Here is a 21,331-nt window from a genome sequence, read left to right on the forward strand (position 1 = left end):
AGAATTCCTTATCTTTGGCACTACTGACATTTTGTACCTGATAATTCCTTGTTGGAGGGGGCTGTTCTGTGTATTGCAGGATGTTTAGCAGCACCCGTGGCCTCTATGCAGTAGATGTCAGTAGGAAGCCCACCCACAGCTGCAACAATGAAAAATGTCTGCAAACCAATCGCCTAGTGTTTCTCAGATGACTTTGACCATGACTCACAAGTGGACGCCTCACATACCTGAAGCAAAAGTGTCAGAAAACATTTCTTATCTCTAATATTAGCAACATACTCTGATTTTCTGGTCTCTTCTATCCTTTTTCTTTTCTTTCCTTATTGTTCTTTGTGACTTACTAAACCTCACAACACTCTTCAAGCCCATCCAATCTGACTTCTGCCTCACGAGCTCATGAAAACTGTTCTTGGTGAAGATGACCTCCTCATCCAATAGTTCTTCTTCAGTCCACAGCTTACCTGAGCTCTCAGTGGCACCAGACAATCGGCCACATCCTCCTTCTTGAACAAACAGTCTCTTTCCTTGGATTCCATGATGTCACATTCTTGGTTTTCCTCTGCCACTCTTCTTTCCTTGCCCAATCTCTATATTGTGAAGTTTCTCAGAGGTCTGTCCTGTCACTTTCTCTCTCACACTAGATGATTTTCCACATTTCTGTGGCTTTCAATCAGCCATATGCCAAAGACTGCCAAATTTATGTTCAGACCAGACCTCTCTTCTGAACTTGAAACCTGCAGATCCAACTGCCTTCTTAACCTTTTTGATATTTCACAGACCTAAAAAAAGAAACAATTGTCCTTCCCCAAGTCTTTTATTCTTACAGATTTTTAAATCTCAGTAAATAGCACCACCAATTCGTGCAATCACTTAAGGCAGTAACCTAGAGGTCCTACTTGACACCTCCCAGATACCTAATGTATCAGGTTCTGTCAATGCACAAAATGCTTCCCAAACCTGTCTACTTCCCTCCATCCCCAAGGCCACCATGAGTCACCAACACCTTTCACCTAGAGCACTGCAATGGCCTCCTAATGGTCCTCCTGTTTCCATTCTAGTCCAGTCTCCAGCCAATAAACAGCAATACTGTACTCTTAAAATATGAATTTGATCATGTCTCTTCTCTGCTTAAATCCTTTCAATGACTTCCCTTTGCATTTGGAATCAAGACCAAAGATCTCAGGCAGGCCTGTGAGGCTGTCTGCAAGCTCACCTCTTCCTGTCTCCCTAGACCCACTTGGCACTTCTTACCCACTAGCTCATCAGCTCTAGCCAACTGGCCCACCTTCTTTAGTTCCATGAATTTCCCGCCCAAGTTCCTGCCTCGAGCCCTTCACTCTTGGTGTTCCCTCTGCCTGGAACACATTTTCCTCACTTTTTGCAGGTCCATTTCTACTACTCCATGGAGGTGTCAGATTAACTTCCACTTGTTCAATGATGCATGCTTGATCACCATCTCCCATCCCAATCTAAATTTGGCCCCCATTATACTCTCTCCTAACACCCTCTACTTTTCCTATATTACATCATCAGCATTTGTAGCTATGTGATTACTTGTGTTTCCACTGGAATGTAAGCTCTGTGAGATAAGGACTATGTCTTTTATGCTCACCCTGAGTCTAGGCCAGTGCCTGGCACAAGTTTAGCACTTTATAAATAGTAAGTGGATAAATCAATGATAGTGTCAGATTTTGCATAAAGAGATAGTGGGACGGGAACCAACTGCACTACTAACAGATGTTGAGGTTAAGATAGCAATGTTGAAAAAATTGATGGAAATGTGGATATTAGAAGAGAACTGCTTTAACTGTTTAGAAGATGGAAGGAAAGTCAAAGGAACATTTTATTTAAACTAGTTGGAAAGTGACACCAATAATGTAGATGAGTACTATGCCATGAGGCCTTCTTCTCTGTCTGTATCCTGCAGGACGTCAGCCAGTGTACCCTCATCATGTGTCAAGTGCCTCTCTGAGCATAAAGTCCTGTTAGAGTCAATCATCTGTGACAGGATTGCTGGTTTCCTGCTCTCCCAACCCGCTTCTGATCATGGTTGTGTTACCTGCCTGTCCCACCCTTTGTAAACTCAAGTCTTGCTGCAATAGGGGCTGAAAGACATTTTCTTTTTAGATAACTTACTCTGGTAAAGTGTAGATATGACTTTTGAGAACTGCTAACCTGAACACTGGAGGGTTGATTCCAATAGGAACCAGAATTTCTTCATTTTCACTTACAGAATCACAAGGAGGTGATGAAAGTTGCGTTCTGTAGTGAGTTTTAAGCATCCTCACACAGAAAGCTTTACTCTGGCTTTGGAGTCATATACTTGAACTTAATGAAACCACTTTTTTCATGTGTGTGAGGTTGGTCAATTTTGTTTTGGGGGGCTTCAGTTCCTTCTTAATAAGACAAATGAGGGGGCTGGATTGGACTTTTTGTTAGTGGTCAGGGTTATACACATATTCAGACCTCAGAGGGGACTCTCCAAATCTGGGTTTTGGGGGGCAGGGCCTAGGCCTACGTATTTTAAGAAGGCTCTACAGACAATACTGACATGAATTGATGAGTACTGGCTTAGATTCTTTTCATTGCTAATACTTCATATTAATATCCCCCAGCTTGTTTAAAGTAAAACTTTGTCTAGTAACAGTGCTAAAAATTCCCTCATAAAATTTTGGTACTATGATTGCATTTAAATTGGGACTTTTTCCAAAAGAAACTTTAGATGAATAATTCGTTTATAATAAAAGAAATCCAAGTACTATGCCATATTAATCTACCTGGCTCTAATATATACCCATCGTTTAAGTGAAACTAAGTACTCGATTTAGGAAAACTGCTACTGCATATAATGAGATATCTCGACTAGGAAATGTTCTATAACATTCACGACGAAAAAAGGCAGTGTAGAAGTCTCCAAGAAAAACTACCACATTTCATCACCATTTCCTTAGACCTGAGAATTAGAGAAAAGGTCTTACATTAGAGATGAGAATAAAGAACTGAAACTTACCACGGAATTGAGAACAGAAATTGCAGGCATGGCTGAAAAGCAGAACATAGCTATAGGAGAACCACCTTCTTGTAACAGAACCCAATGGGTGAACAAGAAAGAGCTGACGAAAGAGAAACCCTGGTGGGATAGACTCCGCACACTGCTGAGCGTCAGTCTCTCTGGTCTGCACAAAGAGGCGGGAGCACTGTCTCAGCCAGCTGTGGATGAACAAAATACACTATCCCCACACAAGAGATGCATACAGAAACTCCCACCCCCTCACCTCTGGGCAAAGGTGGAGCAGGACTGCAACTCTAAAGCTATTAAGTGCCTCCATCTCGTCAAAATCAAACCTCAAGATAGGAATTGAGCTGAGTAATAGAAAAATTAAGTTGTTTTTCTTGCACACCCAAATTTGTGAACTGGGATACATCCCTGCCACAGAGGTGCTGTCATCATTCTCTTCCTCCATTCTGGGAGCCTTTTCACCCCTGCTCTATGGCTCAGGTGGAGATCTTTGACATATTCTAAGTCCTTCCTGCTCCAGGTAACTTTTCCTTCCACTTCACTTTTCCAGTTGCCCCTTCCTCCCTCTATTAACAATGGGAGAATTCATTCATGCTCTTCTTTTTTTTTCATTCATTCATTCTATAAACACCATGTATCAGAGACCACTTTAAGCAAAACAGATATATAGCAGGGAACAGACAAGTTCCCACTCTCCTGAAGATTGCATTCTGAAGGTGAGAGATAGACAGTAAACAAATGAATATATAAAGTGTCAAGTGATGGCAAGTGCTCTGAAGATAAATATAGTAGGGTAAAGGAATGAAGAGAGACATGATGCAGATGCTATTTTAGAGGTGGTCAGGGAGGCCTCTATGTTGAGCTGACATTTGAGCACAGAGCTCCGTGAACTTATAAACACTCTTCCACACATGATAACCACAGATAATCAGCCAAATGGCACAGCAGGGGGACTGTACCCTGGGCAGTATATCGAGAGTCTTGTCACAGTGTAAGGCCAATCAAATGACCTCTAAAGAAAGGTAAATGCCACCTGGGTGCACATTGCTACTGATGAGAGACAATGACCAAAAATAAAAATTGGTAGCCGTAGAAATAGGCTTCCATTCAAAACAATGTTCCTGTAAACACATACAAAATTACTTATGAATAAATTACTTAAAAGAATAGATGATGACAAAATCTAAATACCTAACATTATCCCATTGGTGCTTCCAAATGGTATTTTTCCTTACACTCTATTGACTTGAGAATGTTGCGAGAAGCCTAAAAGTTCATAGTCCAGCTGAGTTCCACACAGGTGCCTTCGACCCTGCCATCTCCTCTTGCAGTTGGCTTCTATTCAGTATCTCACACTGATTTCATCTGCTTGATGGAACTCAAGTCAATTGTTGGCTTCAATAATCATCGACTCACGGCTAACCTTCTTTCATCTATAACCCCACCCACTGCCCCCTCTTACCGTGCAGATTATTGAGTTGATTCAATCAATGATTATTGAAGTCAATGTCAAGCTATTTATTCAGTACTAAAGAGGACTATGGTAGGGGAGGTGGAAGAAATGAGAAAAATATTAGAGGTATTCCCCATCTTCAAGAATATTATTTCCCTCCTTTTAATGAAAACACCATCAAACCACATGCAACTTTTTCAAAAGTCACAAGATCAATAATAAGTGTTGTAGTAGAGAAAAAGTTAGAGAGGTACTAGAGCCTGTTGTGGAGAATTTGATAGGGCAGGCTGAGATTTTGGTTCATTTCCAACTAGGATGTTTGCCACGAAACTATTTCTTCAGAATGCTAGAAAGATTAATACAGCCTTATAAAATGTATCAGTCAGCTTAGAAGCAAAATATATTGAACAAAACCAGTTAATTCTAGGATCTAAATGCAGAATGTTTATTAGTAAAGTTGTATGTGTGTTAGTGGTTATGGTCATTGATAAGACCTTAGATTTGGAACCTGCAAAGGAATCTAGTTTTCTTGAAGAATATATGAATAAAGATCTTCAAGTAGGATGGCGTCCAATTGATACAGAGCGCAGCCCCCCACCTGGGAAGCTACTACTGTCACCCTACAGCATGAACCTGCCTAAGGCTTATTTGCCCTGTCCCAGGCTGCAGTAATCTACCTAGTAAGTTGAATAGACTTGAACCTTGGGTTTTGTGAACTAATTCTGGAAAACTATACACTGTCAATTAAAGTGCTTTTGTGTAAGCTGGAAAAAAAAATAACTCTGAGGAGAACGTACCAAGGAATAAGGCACACAGGAGTCAAAATGAGCAGATTCTTGTGTGTATACTGAAGAAGACAGACAATGTGCTAGTTCTTCTTATTCATTTAATTGCTGTAGGATTTGTTCATACTCTGGACTAGATGAAAGAGAAAGAGAACTGAAAACAAAGAAAACTCAATTAAAGAAGGTGAAAAGGCTGTATAAATAGAGAAATGGGTAGAACCCAGAGCTGCCTTCATTTAATATTCCTTCTCCTCTATTCTTTGTCTCTTTCCTTCCTGTTATATTCTGTATATGTCTGTCTTATTCACCAGATTTTACAGTCCCTTGAAGGGAAGGACTATGTCTTACTAATTTTTATCTTTTGGTTCTATTCATTCATCCACTCATGTGATAAGTGTTACTGAATGTCTAAGATACGCCAGCTACTATTGTATGAGCTTAGGATCTGTCAGTGAACAAAACCGATGGGGTGAAAGACAGATGATAACAATGTATTTAATGAATAAGGAAACTATATAGTAGTATAGAAAGTGATAAATATATGGAAAAAAGAAAAAGTGAGCATAGGGTAAGGAGGATGAGGACTTGCGGGTGAGTGTATTGAGCTGTAATACCATACTAATGATGGTGACAAAGGGTTCTTCCCCATGCCGGTGATAACTGAGCCAAGACTGAAAGGAGGTAAGAAAGTGAGCCAAGCAGAGAACTGGGGATGGGGAGAAAGTGCTTCAGGTAGAGTGAAAAGCCAGAGAACAGGCCTGGAAGTGGAAGCACACTGCCTTGGGGCCCACCTGGGGACCTGGGGCATGGAGAAGGGGACCGGACCCCCCTCCCACAACCAGGCACTCGGTGCCAGTGACCTGGGGCCTAACCAGGGACCTGGGGTATGGAGCCAGGGACTGGACCCCTGTCCCACAACCAGGCACCCCATGCCAGCACATCAGGCCTGCCCTGGGACCCAGGGCATGGAGAACTGACTGGACTCCCCTCACACAACCAGGCACACCGTGCCAGCACCTTAGGGCCCACCTGGGGATCTGGGATATTGAGAAGGGGACCAGACCCCCCTCCCACAACCAGGAAAACTGCACCAGCACCTTGGGGCCTGCCCGGGGATCCGGGTGGAGAAGGGGACCAGACCCTCTCCCACAACCAGGCACACTGTGCCAATGCCCCGGGACTCACTTGGGGACCAGGGAATGTAACCAGGGATCGGACACTCTCCACAACCAGGCACACTGCCAGCACCACGAAGCAGGACAAAAATATCTCCTCCATGTGGGTGGCCCACCTCAGCCACCATGATAACCATAGCTGCTGCAAAGGTGGCTAGATGCCACAACCACCACGCAGATGGTCCACCAACCACTGGAGTGAGTTGACACAAGGAGAGTCACCAGCAGAGATAAAGAAAGGAGGAAGATGTCTGTCTCCACAGAACCCATTTCATAGTGACAGAAGAGACATCTGCTCCATGGTAGTATTGGGGGACCTGATCACGCCTCTCAGCACTGGACAGATCATTTGGGCAGCAAATCAACAGACTAACCATTATTCTTTCAAAGGGAGAGAAGAAATCTAGGGTGATGGAGGGGGAAGAAAAGGGGGATGGGGAGGGATTGGTCAAGGGGCATAAAGAATAATTACAATTTGTAACTATATATGTTAGTAATATGGATTTGATCAACATATCCAACGTTGAATCCCCAAAATATGTATAATCAATTTTGATTCAATAAAAATTTAAAGAATATATATATATATAATATATATATATAAAGCAAAGACCAACAAAAAAAAAAAATTCACAGCTGAGTTTATATACTTGCCAGGCTTGGAAACTCACTAATGAAAAAATTCATTGAGTAATTTGGAAAAGTCAGGGTTTTTCAAGAGCCATAAAGAGGTTCCAACTTCAGTTGGTTGGAAACAGTTTTGATATAATGTTGCATCCCATTTTGATACCTATTAGGCAAGTGCTGTAAGTAGAAAATTTTCCTTTTCCAGGTGGAAGCAGGGAAGCTCTTGCAGAACTCCAGGGAGTAGGTGACGAGGCACATACCAGAGAGTAGCAATGGAGGTGGTGAGAAGCAGTTAGATTCTGGATATATCTGGAGATGAGTAAAGAATGACTCCTAGGTTTCGGGCCTGTGCAACTGGATGGTTAGAGTTGTCCTGGAGATAGGAAAGGCTGTGGGTGGGGCAGATTTTGGGGGAGGATTAGGAGTTCATGTGAGTTTAAGATGCCTATTGACACCTGAGTGGGAACAGTGAGGTCTGGATGGTGACATGAAGTTGGGACTTGAAAGCTGATGGATGGTGTTGAACAGCAGGGGACCACACGCACTTACCTGGAGAGCCAGTGAGATAGAACCCTAGAAACTCCAAAAGTATCCTCCCTTCTGGTCCCAAATTTCAATTCATATATACGTAGTGTAATAAAAGTATTCTTGTAAGCCTCCTCAAATATTCTGTAGAATGAAGTGCGGTATAAATTAATCAATGATCTTTGTGCCTAATATAGTGTTCTGAAAAAAATAGGTACTCAATAACAGCAATTTTTGACAATCTCCTGTTATTTGCCAGGCACTATTCTGTATGCTTTACAAACATATCTTGCTTAATCTCTCCAAATTTACTAGGTAACTGAGGCCAGAAAAGTTAAGCAATTTGTCCAGCATCATATACCTAATAAAGGCGGGGCTGGGATTTAAGCCCAAATTTGTCTGAGTCCCTTACAATTCTACCTCCAGTGGTAATTTAGTGATCTGGGTAGAGAGCCAAGTGAATAGAAAATGAGAAGTCCCAACATCTCGTATCTCCCCGCACATACCAATTTAGTGCGACAGTCTTCTATCTTGAGCATGTATCAGAATCACCCGGATGGCTTGTTAAAACACATTGCTAGACTTCAACCCAGAGTTTCTGATTCCATAGGTCTGGGATGAGGCCTGCTAATGTGCATTTCTAACAAGTTCCCAGGTGGTGGTGTTGGTGTTGCTGCTGCTGCTGCTGCTGCTACTGGTTGGGAGATGACACTTTGAGAACCACTGGTTTAGTGGGTTTTCCATGATTCCGCCAGCTAAATAGCTTCCACCTGCCAAACGCTCACTTCTCTCTAATTTCCAAAAGGGAAGAAGGGAAGTTCACAACTAATCAGAGCTGCAGGAGGGCACTTGATGTGATAGTCCCTTCAGTTTTAACTCATAGCTCTCTCCTTCCCAAGGCACATGGATGTTGGGAAGGGATGGTGGGGTGATGGTGGCTCAACTCCAGAGGCTCTTCAACACATCATTTACCAAGCTGTCTAGCAAGACTTCTTTTACTATTACACTCCCACTGGTCTCACCATCCTTTCCTGGGAGGAAACTTCCATCATCACTCCTCCTGCTCCCAACGTCCATCAGGCACAAGGGGAGAGTTCAGGTATAGTTGTACCGAAAAGCTTACCCGGTTATTGGAAGGGCCCCTTTAAGAACAAGAACACAAGCTTATAAATATACAATTAGGTGCAGGGCCTCAGAAGGAACTTGTGCAAGGGAAGGACCCTGCAGTGTAAGCCTCATCTGCTTCATGCAAAATTGACCTTTGATCAACATGTCTGTATATGTCTAAGCTCCAATTATAGACATGCGCAAGTTATTTCCCATGGGACTTTTGAGCCTCAGGCGAACCAGGGGATGTGGCTGATTCCTGTGTAAGAGAACCTGAGTATTTTGTGGTTGGAGAGGCTTTTCTGCCCTAACCTGGGAATGGGGAAAGTGCTACTGATTTCCAGTGCTGGCATCTTGGAGACTAAGTTTTCACCCAGTAAGGCACTCAATTACATACCCTTGAGCTTGATTTCTTCAACGAGTTAAAAACCTTCCAGAAATCTCTTGCCTTAGGCACATAATAACTCTTTCTATTTGATTACATCAAGACCAAAATCTGATTACTCCATTTCAACACTAATATTCCAAAAAAAAAAAAAAAAATTTGCTTTTTAAAATCATTAGGATAAGGTCATTTTTAAATACATTAACTTATAACTAAATTTACGTGCTTGCTTGACAAAGACGACTACTGCATAGGGTAGCACTCTGAGTTCCTTTTCTGCAGTCTTGGTGAAACCTTTCTTTCCTATCTTGTTTATTCTAAGACGTATTACGGGCAGACGTGGCCTTATAAATTAGTGACTCAAACACAGCTGAGGAAAGTAAAATGGTGCCGGGCTAGGAGTTGGGGAAAGTTACTGAGTAAACAGGGCCCCCTTTAAAGAGCTTAAATTAAGTCAGCCACACACACCAAGAACCTCAGCCCAAAACGAAGAAGGCATCTAAGAGGCATGAGATGGCTTCGTGAAAGAGATAGCGTTCGTGAAAGAGATAGCGTTTGATTTGGGCCTTGAAGGAAAGACGCGAATAGAAACGTCTTAAGGATTATTTCAAGACAAAGAAAGCCAGAACGACCAATGAAATTTTTTTTTTTTTTTTTTTTAATAAAAATACTCATGTACAAAGAGCACTCTGCCCTCTTCCTCCGGGTCACTGCTGCATTCTGCACACACAAAAGAGTTTCCCGTGGCAACGTGGGCACAAGCCGAAGGCACGAGGATTCCATTAAGCGCCTGCTGGGTGCTATGTTCTGGAGGATACAAAGGTGAATAGAGCGGGTCCCCGTCCTCAAGGAAGCACCACGAGGAACTAAATCAGACCCGGGATATTCTCGACGTCAGAGCTGCCGAGAGGCGGAGGTGCGACCAGGCGGGGTCACTGGAACGGATTTTCCGTGCTCGGCACAGCCGCCCGGATGTGCACTCTCACCTCTGGAAGGCTCCTGCCTTGCCGTCCAGAAGACGGGGCTCGTCCCGGCGTCAGAGCGCCTGCCCAGCTTCCCCCAGCGCCTGCAGCCCCTCCCCCGGGCCCACCCACGCACCATGGCGGCTGCGCGGCGAGGCCGCCCGTCTCCACGTGATCTCCGTCTCTGCCTCGGAGAAGCGTGAGCGGCCATCATAAGTCCTGGCGGCCGGGCTCGGGCCTGCTTCCCTCCTCCCCAGCCGGGTAACGGCGACGAGCTGCGGTTGTGCTGCCCCCGTCCCGTCTGGCCGGTGAAGCCGTGGGTTTCCGAGAGCGGGACCAGGAGTTGCGGCCCACGGGCTTCGTGGCGGATGGACTGACCGGCGGGGCCGCCCAGGTGTCGGCACGGCGGGGGCGGTGCCCCGAGCCGCGCCCCGCCCCTCGCAGGCCAGCGCCCAGGGCCCGCGGCCGGTGCCCGTTTCCAGTATGGCAGCGCGCCGCGCTTGACCCGCGGCCTCTCCGCTCCGACGACTCGCAGGCGATGCCGAGGCCGAGGCCGTGACTGACACTCTCGCTCACACGCACGCACGGACCCAGATCCACGCCCGGAGCCCGAGCCCTGGGCCGGGAACTGCTCTCTTCCGCGACACCGCGGCGGCCAGAGCCCGGACCACGGCTCCCGAGCCGGCGCCGCCGCGTCGCCGAGAAGGGCCGCGCCGGACCTCGAGCGCGGCGGCCTCGGCCGGCAGGGATGGGGAAGCGGGCGGGAGGAGGAGCAGCAGGAGCCGCCGCCGCCTCCACGTCCGCCGGGGTCGGGCTGGAGCCCGCAGCCGTCCGCGGCGGGGGCCTGCGGAGCTCGGCCGCCGGCCTCCTGGGAGCGCTGCACCTGGTGATGACCCTCGTCGTGGCCGCGGCGCGGGCCGAGAAGGAAGGTGGGTGTCAGCCGGCCGGCATCCCCCGGGCCCGGCCCCGCGGCTGGGCTGTCACCGCGCTTGCAGGGGCCGCGGTCCGGGCTCCCCCGCAAAGTTGCTGGGTCGAGTTCGGTCCCGAGCGGGGAACTTGCAGTTCGGAGGCCAACTCGCGGCGTCGGCCGCACGGAGTTGCTCTTGTTCCCCGTGATTCCTTCCCCTTGCCTTCCCCTTGTCTCCTGTCACTGCCATTTCAAAACTTCCTCACTTCTCGTATGTTCCTGCCACTTGGCCCGCACTGTAGGAGGGGCATATTTTTAGGCTCGATTGCTGTTAATAGGTAAATTTTAGTACACTTCTTTTTTCGTGGTTGAGGTTTTAATAACGGCGCTCAGACAGAGCTCACTTTAAAATGTCGTAGTAAAATTAGCGAGAGTGGTGGCAAGGCTTCAGAACACTTTCCAAAATTTTACTTTGAATTTGTTCAGTCATTTCTCTGAGGGGAATCTTGCTTCTTTAGTTTCTTCCTTCATTATCGCTTTGCAGTATAGATGACTGTTTAGTATATTAGTAGCTCTAAATACAATTCCACTTAACTCTCTGGTAAAACCTGTTCACATTTCTTACTTGTTTTAAAATACTCATGTAATTCGTTGCCTTTATCTTTGATGTGAAAGACTTTAATAACAAATGTCGAGTTGGTAGCTTGCATACCTTTATAACTTACAATTAGGGGCTGGTCCATATTTTTTAAACTCTCATTGGTATTGTATGACTGTAAAGGCGGTACTTTGACAGGATCAAAAATTATTTTGTAATCTCGAAGACCAGATATGTGTAATTTTGTCTGCACTACCTGTTTTTAAGCCTAGGGAAATGCACACTGTCACAGAGCCTTCAGGAAGAATTCACTTCTAGTGAATAGTTTTTTTAATTAACTAAGCGAAACTTGTTAGTGGAGCTTCTATTTCACATTAAACTGCCCTTACAAGAAAATAATTTCTTGCCACGGTAGCTTTAGAGTTGGTGTCTGTTTTATGGCTAAAGTCACTTGCTTTTTATTGCTATCGAAGACAACAGCAAATGCAAACCAAATTAGTGTTGAAGTGCAGATGTGCTTCAGTTTACTATTTCTTTATTTTGGTTCAAAACATTACATTCCCTCATTTAACTCTAGATAAGCTTAGTCTGGGTTAACATAGGTAAAAATTATTCAACAAATTGCCATCTATAGAGAGGATTAATTGACGGAGGCAACATTATTTCCAGAATAAAATATTGCTGCTTTAGGACTAGTCAGGCCTGGCATTGTCATAGTTCATCACTGGTCACAGATCTGCTGTAGTTGAGTGTTCTTATGTGTGACCATGGTGCCCCGCATTTTGGCATGTAGTGGGTTTTCAGTAAACCCAAAATAGTGCAGTAATTTAATGGGCGTGTCTCCTTGGGCTTCAAGTAGACCTTGGCAGGTACCGTGTCTTTGCTTTTCTGTTCCTTTTCTTACCTTGCTCAGTGCCACACACACAGTAGGCACTTAGCCTTTGTTTGAGTGAATGACAGTCTTCGTGGACCATTAGCACAGGAAAATGAAATAATGATTGAGTCAAATAAAGCGTTAAGTTTGTATTATCTTTCCACTGCTGGTTATTTTTCCAACAGCCATTTTATATGCTAATTCTCTGGGTACAGTTAGGTAAACAAACATCTTGTTTGAGAACTGTCAGCCTAAAATATATTTGCTAATTTTCCGTTTGTGTAGTTTGTAAGTTTTAGTATGCCTCTCTCATATCCTTAAATATGTGTAAGCGCTAGGCAAGAACACCTGCCAGGGTGTTAAGTATGAAAAGTGTGGTTGAATCAGGCACTGGTCCTGGCTCAATCAGACGTCCTTTGTGGCCCGTGCTGTGTCTGTGTGAACAATTTTATGTGCAAGTTATTCAGGATACTGATGGTTAGAACGTAGATTTCTACCCATCATAAATGGATCTGGTTCTAATCAAATATTCCGTGAAGGTGTCTCCAGAAGTGGCCTGTGCCTTCAACCTTGCCAAACAATTTCCAGTATTGCTTTTATTTTGAGTAAGTGGGAGAAAGGCAATTAATTTCCTTACACGATTGTGACACTGAGAGTTTGAGGCACAAATATGACATTTGCCTCAAAAGGGTGCCGGTGAGTTTTTCCAGCAAGGCTGGGCAGATTTCTGAGGACAGTCGAGTTCAGTTTGTTCCTTTACACCCCGAAGCTTTCTTGTGTATAAGTAGTATAAACTAGTTTAAATTTTCAAAGTTAAGATTTACCTGCAATTTTAATGATGGTTTCCTGGGTGTTTTGTATGTTTGTATATTTTCCCTGCATTGCAGTAGAATTTCACTAGAAAATCTTCAAAGTAAAATGCATTGTCTTCTGAAGAAAAACTGCAGAAAGGATTACCGAATGCAGTTTTTCATGTTTGAACTAGATGTTGTTAACTTTTTTGAGTCAGAAACATGAGCCATTCTCTGTCTTAACCTATGTGTCTTAGCATTCCTGTATCTCAACATCGATCTTAACTGATATATCTATGAGGGTGTGTTATCACTAGTCCAGAGGAAAGGGACCTTTGAGACTCTTTTGGCTGTTCTCTAAAGTTTGTAATAACTTTGAAAGAGTTGCCAGAGATAGGAGTTACTATAATTACTACAAATAACTTATTCTGGATTGGTGTTAAGATTTTTCCTGAGGATAAGATCTAGATATTGAGCACAGTGAAAATGTGTGTTTGTAGTGAAAATATATGTATATAGTGAAAATACGTGGTGTATATTTTAAATGTATAATTTTTAATAGTCTTTTGAATTATAAATCAGTTCATTATGACTAGCCAATAAGAGCTTTTTAAAAAAAGTATATCATGTAATACAGTTTCATTGTGAAATGGGTTTTTGGAAGGCATGGTATATTTTAATGTGTTATAAGTGAGAAGCTACAGTTTATGTATCTATCTGGTAAATAAACTTGGATAAATTTTCAGGAATATGATTGTCTCATTCCATCATGATTTAAATTTCAGTGTCACAAATATTATCATTAATTCACAATTAATGGCAGAGTAAAGTTTGACAGTATTCATTAGCATTTTTAAATGTTTATGCCAGTGTACTGTAGGTTCATGCACAAATTTTTGTTTTATGCTATTCTTGTGGCACAAGTGTAGAAGAACGATACAAAAGTATTTTATCTACAAAGTATATGAACAAAGTGCTTAGGACTTTGAAGAAAAGAGGTAAAACCCTAAGAGTGATTTGTCTTAAGGTGGTAGAATTGATTAGAAGTGGTGTTTACTTTTTCTTAACCAAATTATTACTTTATAATGTAAAAATATTTTTTAAAGTGATTTTCTTAACAGTGAGATGTTTTATCCTTTGTATGGGGGTAGAGTGGCTACCTTTTAATTTATGGCCTAGTAAATAGAATATTACTTAATAAGCATTTCATTAATGAACTTTTGGTGCTTGCTTTTACTAAAAAACTTTGGTACCGTCAGGAGCATTGTAATACTGTAGTTGGAAAAAGTGTGTCCTCTCTCTTGCTAATGACTGTTTTCCTTGACTTTTTGATCTTTGTAGGGGATCTTCATAGGCACCTGCTGAACAGAACAGCTTTGGAACTAGATGTAAAATCATCTAATTTGTTATCATCCAGAATAGCCATAAACCAAACTACTCTTGGGGAAAATTAAAATTTTTGCTGGGTGCTTGATATTTTAGGCATTCTCTCTCGTCTGCATGTGACTTGAGCTTTCTGATTGGCCTTCCCAGACCAAGAGGCTTTTTTTCTACAGCTGGACTTTTCCTTACTATCTGTTTCAAGCAGCATTGGGCATTGTTTGGTTTCTGCCGCTTTGTATCTCTTGGTTTCACTGTGCCCTAGCCATCAGTGGCTGCTCTCCAGTTGCCCATCAGATGTCTTCCTCCCCATGTGTGTCTAGCCACCTGCTCATACTGTACATGTTCAGGGCAGAATTATCTTGCACCATCTCCAGTTTCCCAGTTTTTTTAATGCTGTGATTATTTTCCCTGCCACATTGGACTCATTTTTGACCCTTTGCCAAGTGGCATCAGTATCACACACTCTCTTGGTCAGCTCCCCCCCAGCCTTCATCTTCCAACCTGCAGCCTGGGGCACTGCAGAGGCTCTCGCCTCCCACATTTCCCCATTTTTGTTCAGTCCTGCATGCCCCCTCTGAATTTGCACTGCCTTTAATACTCATTTATCATTCATTTTGATTTTTAATCATACATTGCCTTGTTTAGCTACTTAAATGATTTCATGGGTGTCATTCTTCACTCAGATTGGAATATCTGTAGTGCAGAACCTCTGTCAACATCTGCAATATGTACGTAGCAGGCATTCAGTTTTGAATGATGGCTTACCTAAAATGACCGTATCCTCTATTTTTCGTACCTGAAACCTGGGTTGAGAGTCAAGAGTACAGGTAAAACTCAACTCAGTGCAGGTGTCATTAGGAAATCTGTAATAATAGAACGCTGGGTGACATCACTTTTTTCTTCTCCACACATTGCTTTCCCTTGTAACTAAAATGAGTTATATACACTTATCTAAACCATCACTCTTGTAACCTTTGGTTTTTAAGAATTTTCAGATCCTCAATCTCACTTATTGATCATGAAATGGAGACATAGAGAGGTTCAATAATACATCCGAGGTAACAGAGCTGGTAAGTGGTGAAGTTATGATTCCATCCCAAGCCTCTGTCCCTAGAGCCAAACCATATAATTCTGAAAGAGTACCTGAGTAGATTTTGTTACAGTGTGTGCCAACTGGGAAAAGAACAGACCTGCCAGTTCATGTAAAACCAATGTACTCATATTAAGTATTCAACTGCAGTGCACTTTCTTTTTTTAAAATAGCTGTAAACTTCCATATCACCTTCTGTTGACCTGTTAACTGTTAAAATGATCACAGCCCATTCTGGATCATGAAAGTTCTTGGAAGGAAAACAAGGGAACCCATGAGTGAGTAATCCAGGGAAATGAATACAAGGGTATTGGAAGCTACAGACTCTTCTTGATGCTTTTACGTACCTGGCTATATTGCTTAGGTTAAGGTTAAGCAACAGTTGCATTCTGTGGATATTCCTTAGTTCTAAGTTGGTGTGACAGGTTAGTCTAGACATGTGAAATATTCTCAGAAGCCGGCCCTGGGTTAAAAGGAACTGGAGATAATCCAAAGGCTGGTGGTGGCATTTACTTTTGATGGCGGGGGGTGGGGGGGGGGGGTTTCTTTAGAGGTCCAAGGGCTTGAGAAGTTTTGTTGTTTCTCATGAAGGCATTTTAGAATTAGGTGGTCATAGTTTCATCTGTAGTACTAAATCTGTTTTTCCTTTTTTTCATTCCCATGTTCTTACTGTAAGATTTCCAGAAAGCCATTGCTCTTTCATTGATTCATTTTGTTGCATACAGCACTTAGGGCAGAGGTCTGAACAATGTCTAAAGATGTAAGAGGATCCCTGACATGGTGTGTCATGATAGAGTGTGAAACCTGCATTATTTATTTATTTTCATTTATTTACTGTTTTAAAAAATACGTAATTGTAAAAAACACCGAACATAAAATTTACCTTCTTAACCATGTTAAGTGTACAGTTCACTAATGTTAAGTATATAAACATTGTTGGGTAATAGATCTCCAGAACTTTTTTGTCTTAGAAAACTGCAACTCTATAGCCATATTAAACAACTCCCCATCTCTTTAACCCCCTCCCACAGCCCCTGCTAACAATCATTCTATTTTCTGTTTCTGTGATCTTGACTACTTTGGATACCTCATTTAAGTGTAATCATGCAGGATTTGTCTTTTTGTGACCTGCTTATTTTACTTACTGTAATATCTGCAGGATTCATCCATGTTATAGCATGTTACAGGATTTCCTTCCTTTTGAAGACTGAATACTCCATTGTATGTATATACCACATTTTGTTTATCCGTACATCCATCCGTGAACACTTGGGCTGCTTCCACCTCTTGGCTATTATGAATAATGCCATGAGGATGGGTGTGCAAATATCTCTTCAAGACCCTGCTTTCAATTATTTTGGGTATATACCCAAAAGTGGGATTTCTGGGTCATGTGCTAGTTTTAGTTTTAATTTCTTGAGCAAGTGCCACACTGTTTTCCATAGCGGTTGCACCACTTTACAGTCCCACCAACAGTGTGCAAGGGTTCCAATTTCTCCACACCCTCACCAACACTTATGTTCTGTTTTTTGTTTGTTTGTTTGTTTGTTTGTTAATAGTGGCTGTCCTAATGGGTGTCAGGTGATATCTCATTTTGGTTTTGATTTACATTTTTCTAATGATTACTGATGTTGAGAATCTTTTCATATGATTGTTGTCCATTTGTATGTCTTCCTTGGAGAAATCTTTAGTAAAGGTTTTAATCAGGTTTTTTTGTTGTTGAGTTGTAGGACTTCTTTATATATTCTGGATATTAACCCCTTATCAGATAGATGATTTGCAAATATATTCTCCCATTCTGTGGGTTGCCTTTTCACTCTATTGATCATATTTTTGATGAACAGAAGTTTTTATTCTACATAGTTCCATTTGTCTACTTTTGCTTTTGTTGCCTTTGCAACATATGGTGTTATATCCAAGTTATCATTTCCAAATCCAAACTTATGAAGTTTTCCCCCTGTGTTTTCTTGTAAGAGTTTTATAGTTTTGGGTCTTACATTTAGTTCTTTAATCCATTTTGAGTTAATTTTTGTATAATCTGTAAGGTAAAGGGTCTAACCTCACTCTTTTGCACGTGGATACCCAGTTTTTCCAGCACCATTTGTTGGAAGGATTGTTCTTTCCCAGTTGACTTGTCTTTGTGTCTTGTATGAAGATCATTTGGCCATACATGGGAGGGTTTATTTCTGGGCTCTTTTTTCTATTTAATTGCTTCATGTGTTTGTCTTTATGTCAGTACCATACTGTTTTGTTTAGTGCATCTTCGTGTCATGTTTTGAAATCAGGAAGTGTGAGACCTCCAACATTGTTTTTACTTCTCAAGATTGTTTGGGCTATTTAGGGTCCCTTTGTTAAGGGGAACTTCAGGTACTGCTTGTTGACTCTGGGTTCTTGATGTTGCAAACAAAGAATTGGATGAGACACGCTATTTTGTAGTTTTCAGTGTACAAATCTTTTACCTCCTTGGTTAGGTTTATTCATAAGTATTTTATTCTTTTTGATGCCATTGTAAATCAAACATACATTTTGGACTAGTGATTTCAGTGTGTGACTAATAGTTGTGAATTTGTGGGTTTCGTTGTTAATAACAAATCTCTGTGTTTAAAACAAGAAAAAAAACACTGCGTGCTTAAGGTATTTCCTTAATTACTTGCCTGTAAAATGAAATGTATTTTTAAACCCTCTTTAGTTCTAACGATTTGTAACATTTTAAAAACCAGTTATAATGATTGCAAAGTGATATGGCAGTTTGGTTCTTAAAAGCTAATTTTTTTCTATATATGTTGTAGTATTATATTTGGATCAAAGCCTGCACTGGTTAAAACTGTGTCAGCAGTAAAGTTTGAGAAATAGCGTAAGACAGCTTTGCTGATACAAGTTAATTAGCAGTTTGTATTCATTGTATGGCAAGGGCCCTACTGGGATTTTCTTTTTTGGAAATGATTAAGTTGGAAGCAGAAGATTTTCCTAGAGTTACTTATAGTATAAAGGTGCTCTCTAAAACTTTTTTATATGTATGTATTTACAAAGACCTTTGAGATATAGTTTTTTATTCCAAAAGTTATTTGGTAAAGCAGTGTATAAGAGGGCATTGTGCTTTCAGACACTTGGGTAAAATTGGACCACTTCAAAAAATGCTTCCATGAATTGGTGACATGAGCGCATCTGAAGTATTCAATAGCATCTTAATTAGCAAATCAGAATGCAGGTAGTGTTCAGCACTACCAAGAGGTAATTTCTCTTTCAAGACTGGTGTTGCAGTGGTTAGTTTCAGATGTATGGGCGTTATTACGTATTTAGGGGTTCACTGCACTGTACTGGGGGACCTCTCTTGGGTTGTGTCTGGAAATGAGAATACTTACTGAGAATCATTGTTGAAGAGAGGAAGATGTAAGAAGGAAGAAGCAGGCAGGGAATTAGATCCAGCTTAACTGGAATCCTAGAGATTCTTGTAAATAGAAAATAATTTTTGATTATTGTCAGTTCCTTCTTGACTGTCTCTGGGCTTATTTATACTTGTACAGTATCATGAGCTTCCAAAGTTAGTGCGTAGGTCATGTTATCCCTGGATCTAGCATTTTAAAGGGGTTTAACATGTTGAGTTCTATATTGGTAGGAGAAATAGTGGAATCATTACCGATTGAAGATGATCCAGAATGAAGAAAAAGTATTTCTGAAATGATAATATCTATACAAGTTTGATTTTTCACCATTTGGGGAATATGTTACGTCAGCAGTGCTCGTCTATAATTTGTGATGCTTGTAATTGCCTGATGCTGCTACTTGATGACCATGGCTAGTGTTTGTCAAGTACTTTCTTTGTATCACTGTGCTAATTGCTTAGCATGCCTTATCTCATTTAATCCTCACATTAGCCCTAAGTGGATGATAGTCCTTCTCACTCCACCCCCAAAATCTATTTGTCCCTGGCTATAACTCCCCTTTGGCTATCGGTTCTGCTGGAGATACTTGTTTGTGATGGTATAACACACAATTTTAACCTCCAGTAAAGTGAGACGGTATAATATATAATAGTTCTTCATGTGCATGCAACTTAAAGGTTGGTTTTGGAAATGTTTTTTAAAATTAACAAAAAATTCACGTTGATTATAAGAATAAAACAAATTGTAAAACACAGATTAGAAAACAGTGAAAAACTGTAACCAAGAACCAATGTCAGTCATCTATGTTTTGGTCTCTGTTCCCTCCTTATCTCTCGTCTCTCTCCCCTTTCCACCCTTCCCCATTTAAAAAATAGATATTGCCAAATTGCCTTTGAAGAAAACTTTCAATTCACATTTCAACAGTACCGTATGAGGAGGGTACTATTTTCATTCTTTTAAGTTCTTACCAATCTGCCAATAAAGTTGTGTATTATTAGTCTGTTTCTATGGCTTATAGCAAAATACATGGAACTAGGTATTTTATAAAGAAAACAAAATTTATTGCTTACAGTTTCTGAGGCCGGGAAGTCCAAAGTCCAGGGAACACATCTGGTGAGAGCCTTGATGGTGGTGACAGTGATGGCAGAGTATCACTTTGCGAAAATGGTGGAGCAGAAAGAGAGATTCTTTGTGCTCCCCTTTTAAAGCCCTCAGAACCATGACCCTGACCACCATTATTAATCCATTCACTACAGCATGGTCCTACAATCTAATCACCTCTTCAGGTCTCATCTTTCAATTTCCATAATGGGATTTCCCACCCTCAACAGGTAACAGTGGGGATTAAGCTTCCAATACGTGAACCTTGGGGGACACAATTCAATCAACCCATAGCAAGTTGTCACATTGTTTTAATTCATTTTTTAAACAATCACTAGTAAAACAACATTTGCTGGCCATTTGTATTTCTTTTGTGGTGTTTGATCATGTCTTTTGTCAATTTTCTTATTGGTGATTGAATTTTTCTTTTTGACTTAAAAAAACGCTTAATTGAAGATTTAATATTTTTCTAAGTTTCTATTTGCATTTGAATTTTTGTGTTTTTATTATTATTATTATTTTAAAATTTATCAGCCAAATCTGTCACTCTTTTCTATTTTCTGCCTTTTTTGTCATGCCTTAAAAGTCCTGTGCATAGAGATTACATATTCACCAATATTTTATTTCCATGCTTCTATTTTTAAATGCAGATCTCCAATCTGTTGGCATCAGATAGGGAATCTAATTGTTCTCAAATGGTTAGTCAGTTGCCTTGACACCATTTATTGAATTATATACAATATTTCCTTTTTACTCAAATTCTGTTATAGACTTGGATCTGTTTCTTGATTTCATTTCTTTTCTTCACATACATATTTGTATATTTCTGTTTTAAGTTTAAGTATTACAGCTGATTTGTACTTTTATTAGCTGTCTTGGCAGGTCATCCCCTCCCTCTAAATATTCTTCCAAAAGCATTTTCTTGTCTGTCTGGTTTTTATTCCCTATGAATCCTAAAATCGTTTTGTGAAGAAAATTTAAAATTCCTATTTTCTTTTTGATTAGAATTGCATTAAAATGTTAGGTAAATTTGAAAATTGTTGACATCTTTACAGTGTTTTCTATTTAATTTTCCTTTCTTCTTTGTATATACATACATATTAAGCTGAACTGTATGAAATTGCTATTTTGTACGTCCAAAATTATTGAATAACAGCTTAGTTATT

The 21,331-nt window shown here is 41.2% G+C and overlaps 1 protein-coding gene across 2 annotated transcripts in view; it reads left to right on the forward strand.

The window, feature by feature from the left end:
* The first annotated feature begins 10,229 nt into the window (after nt 1–10,229).
* The window catches only part of TMEM131 (transmembrane protein 131), a 211,733-nt gene continuing 200,631 nt past the window's right edge, over nt 10,230–21,331 (forward strand). Inside the window, exon 1 of one of the 2 annotated variants that reach the window (XM_063077862.1) lies at nt 10,230–10,967. In XM_063077862.1, the coding sequence (XP_062933932.1) occupies nt 10,787–10,967 (181 nt within the window). In that variant the 5' untranslated portion in view covers nt 10,230–10,786. The remainder of the gene's footprint in view (nt 10,968–21,331) is intronic. The other variant, XM_063077861.1, reaches the window with a different exon arrangement.

Source organism: Cynocephalus volans, chromosome 14 (genome assembly GCF_027409185.1).
Source record: "Cynocephalus volans isolate mCynVol1 chromosome 14, mCynVol1.pri, whole genome shotgun sequence".
Taxonomy (NCBI): domain Eukaryota; kingdom Metazoa; phylum Chordata; class Mammalia; order Dermoptera; family Cynocephalidae; genus Cynocephalus; species Cynocephalus volans.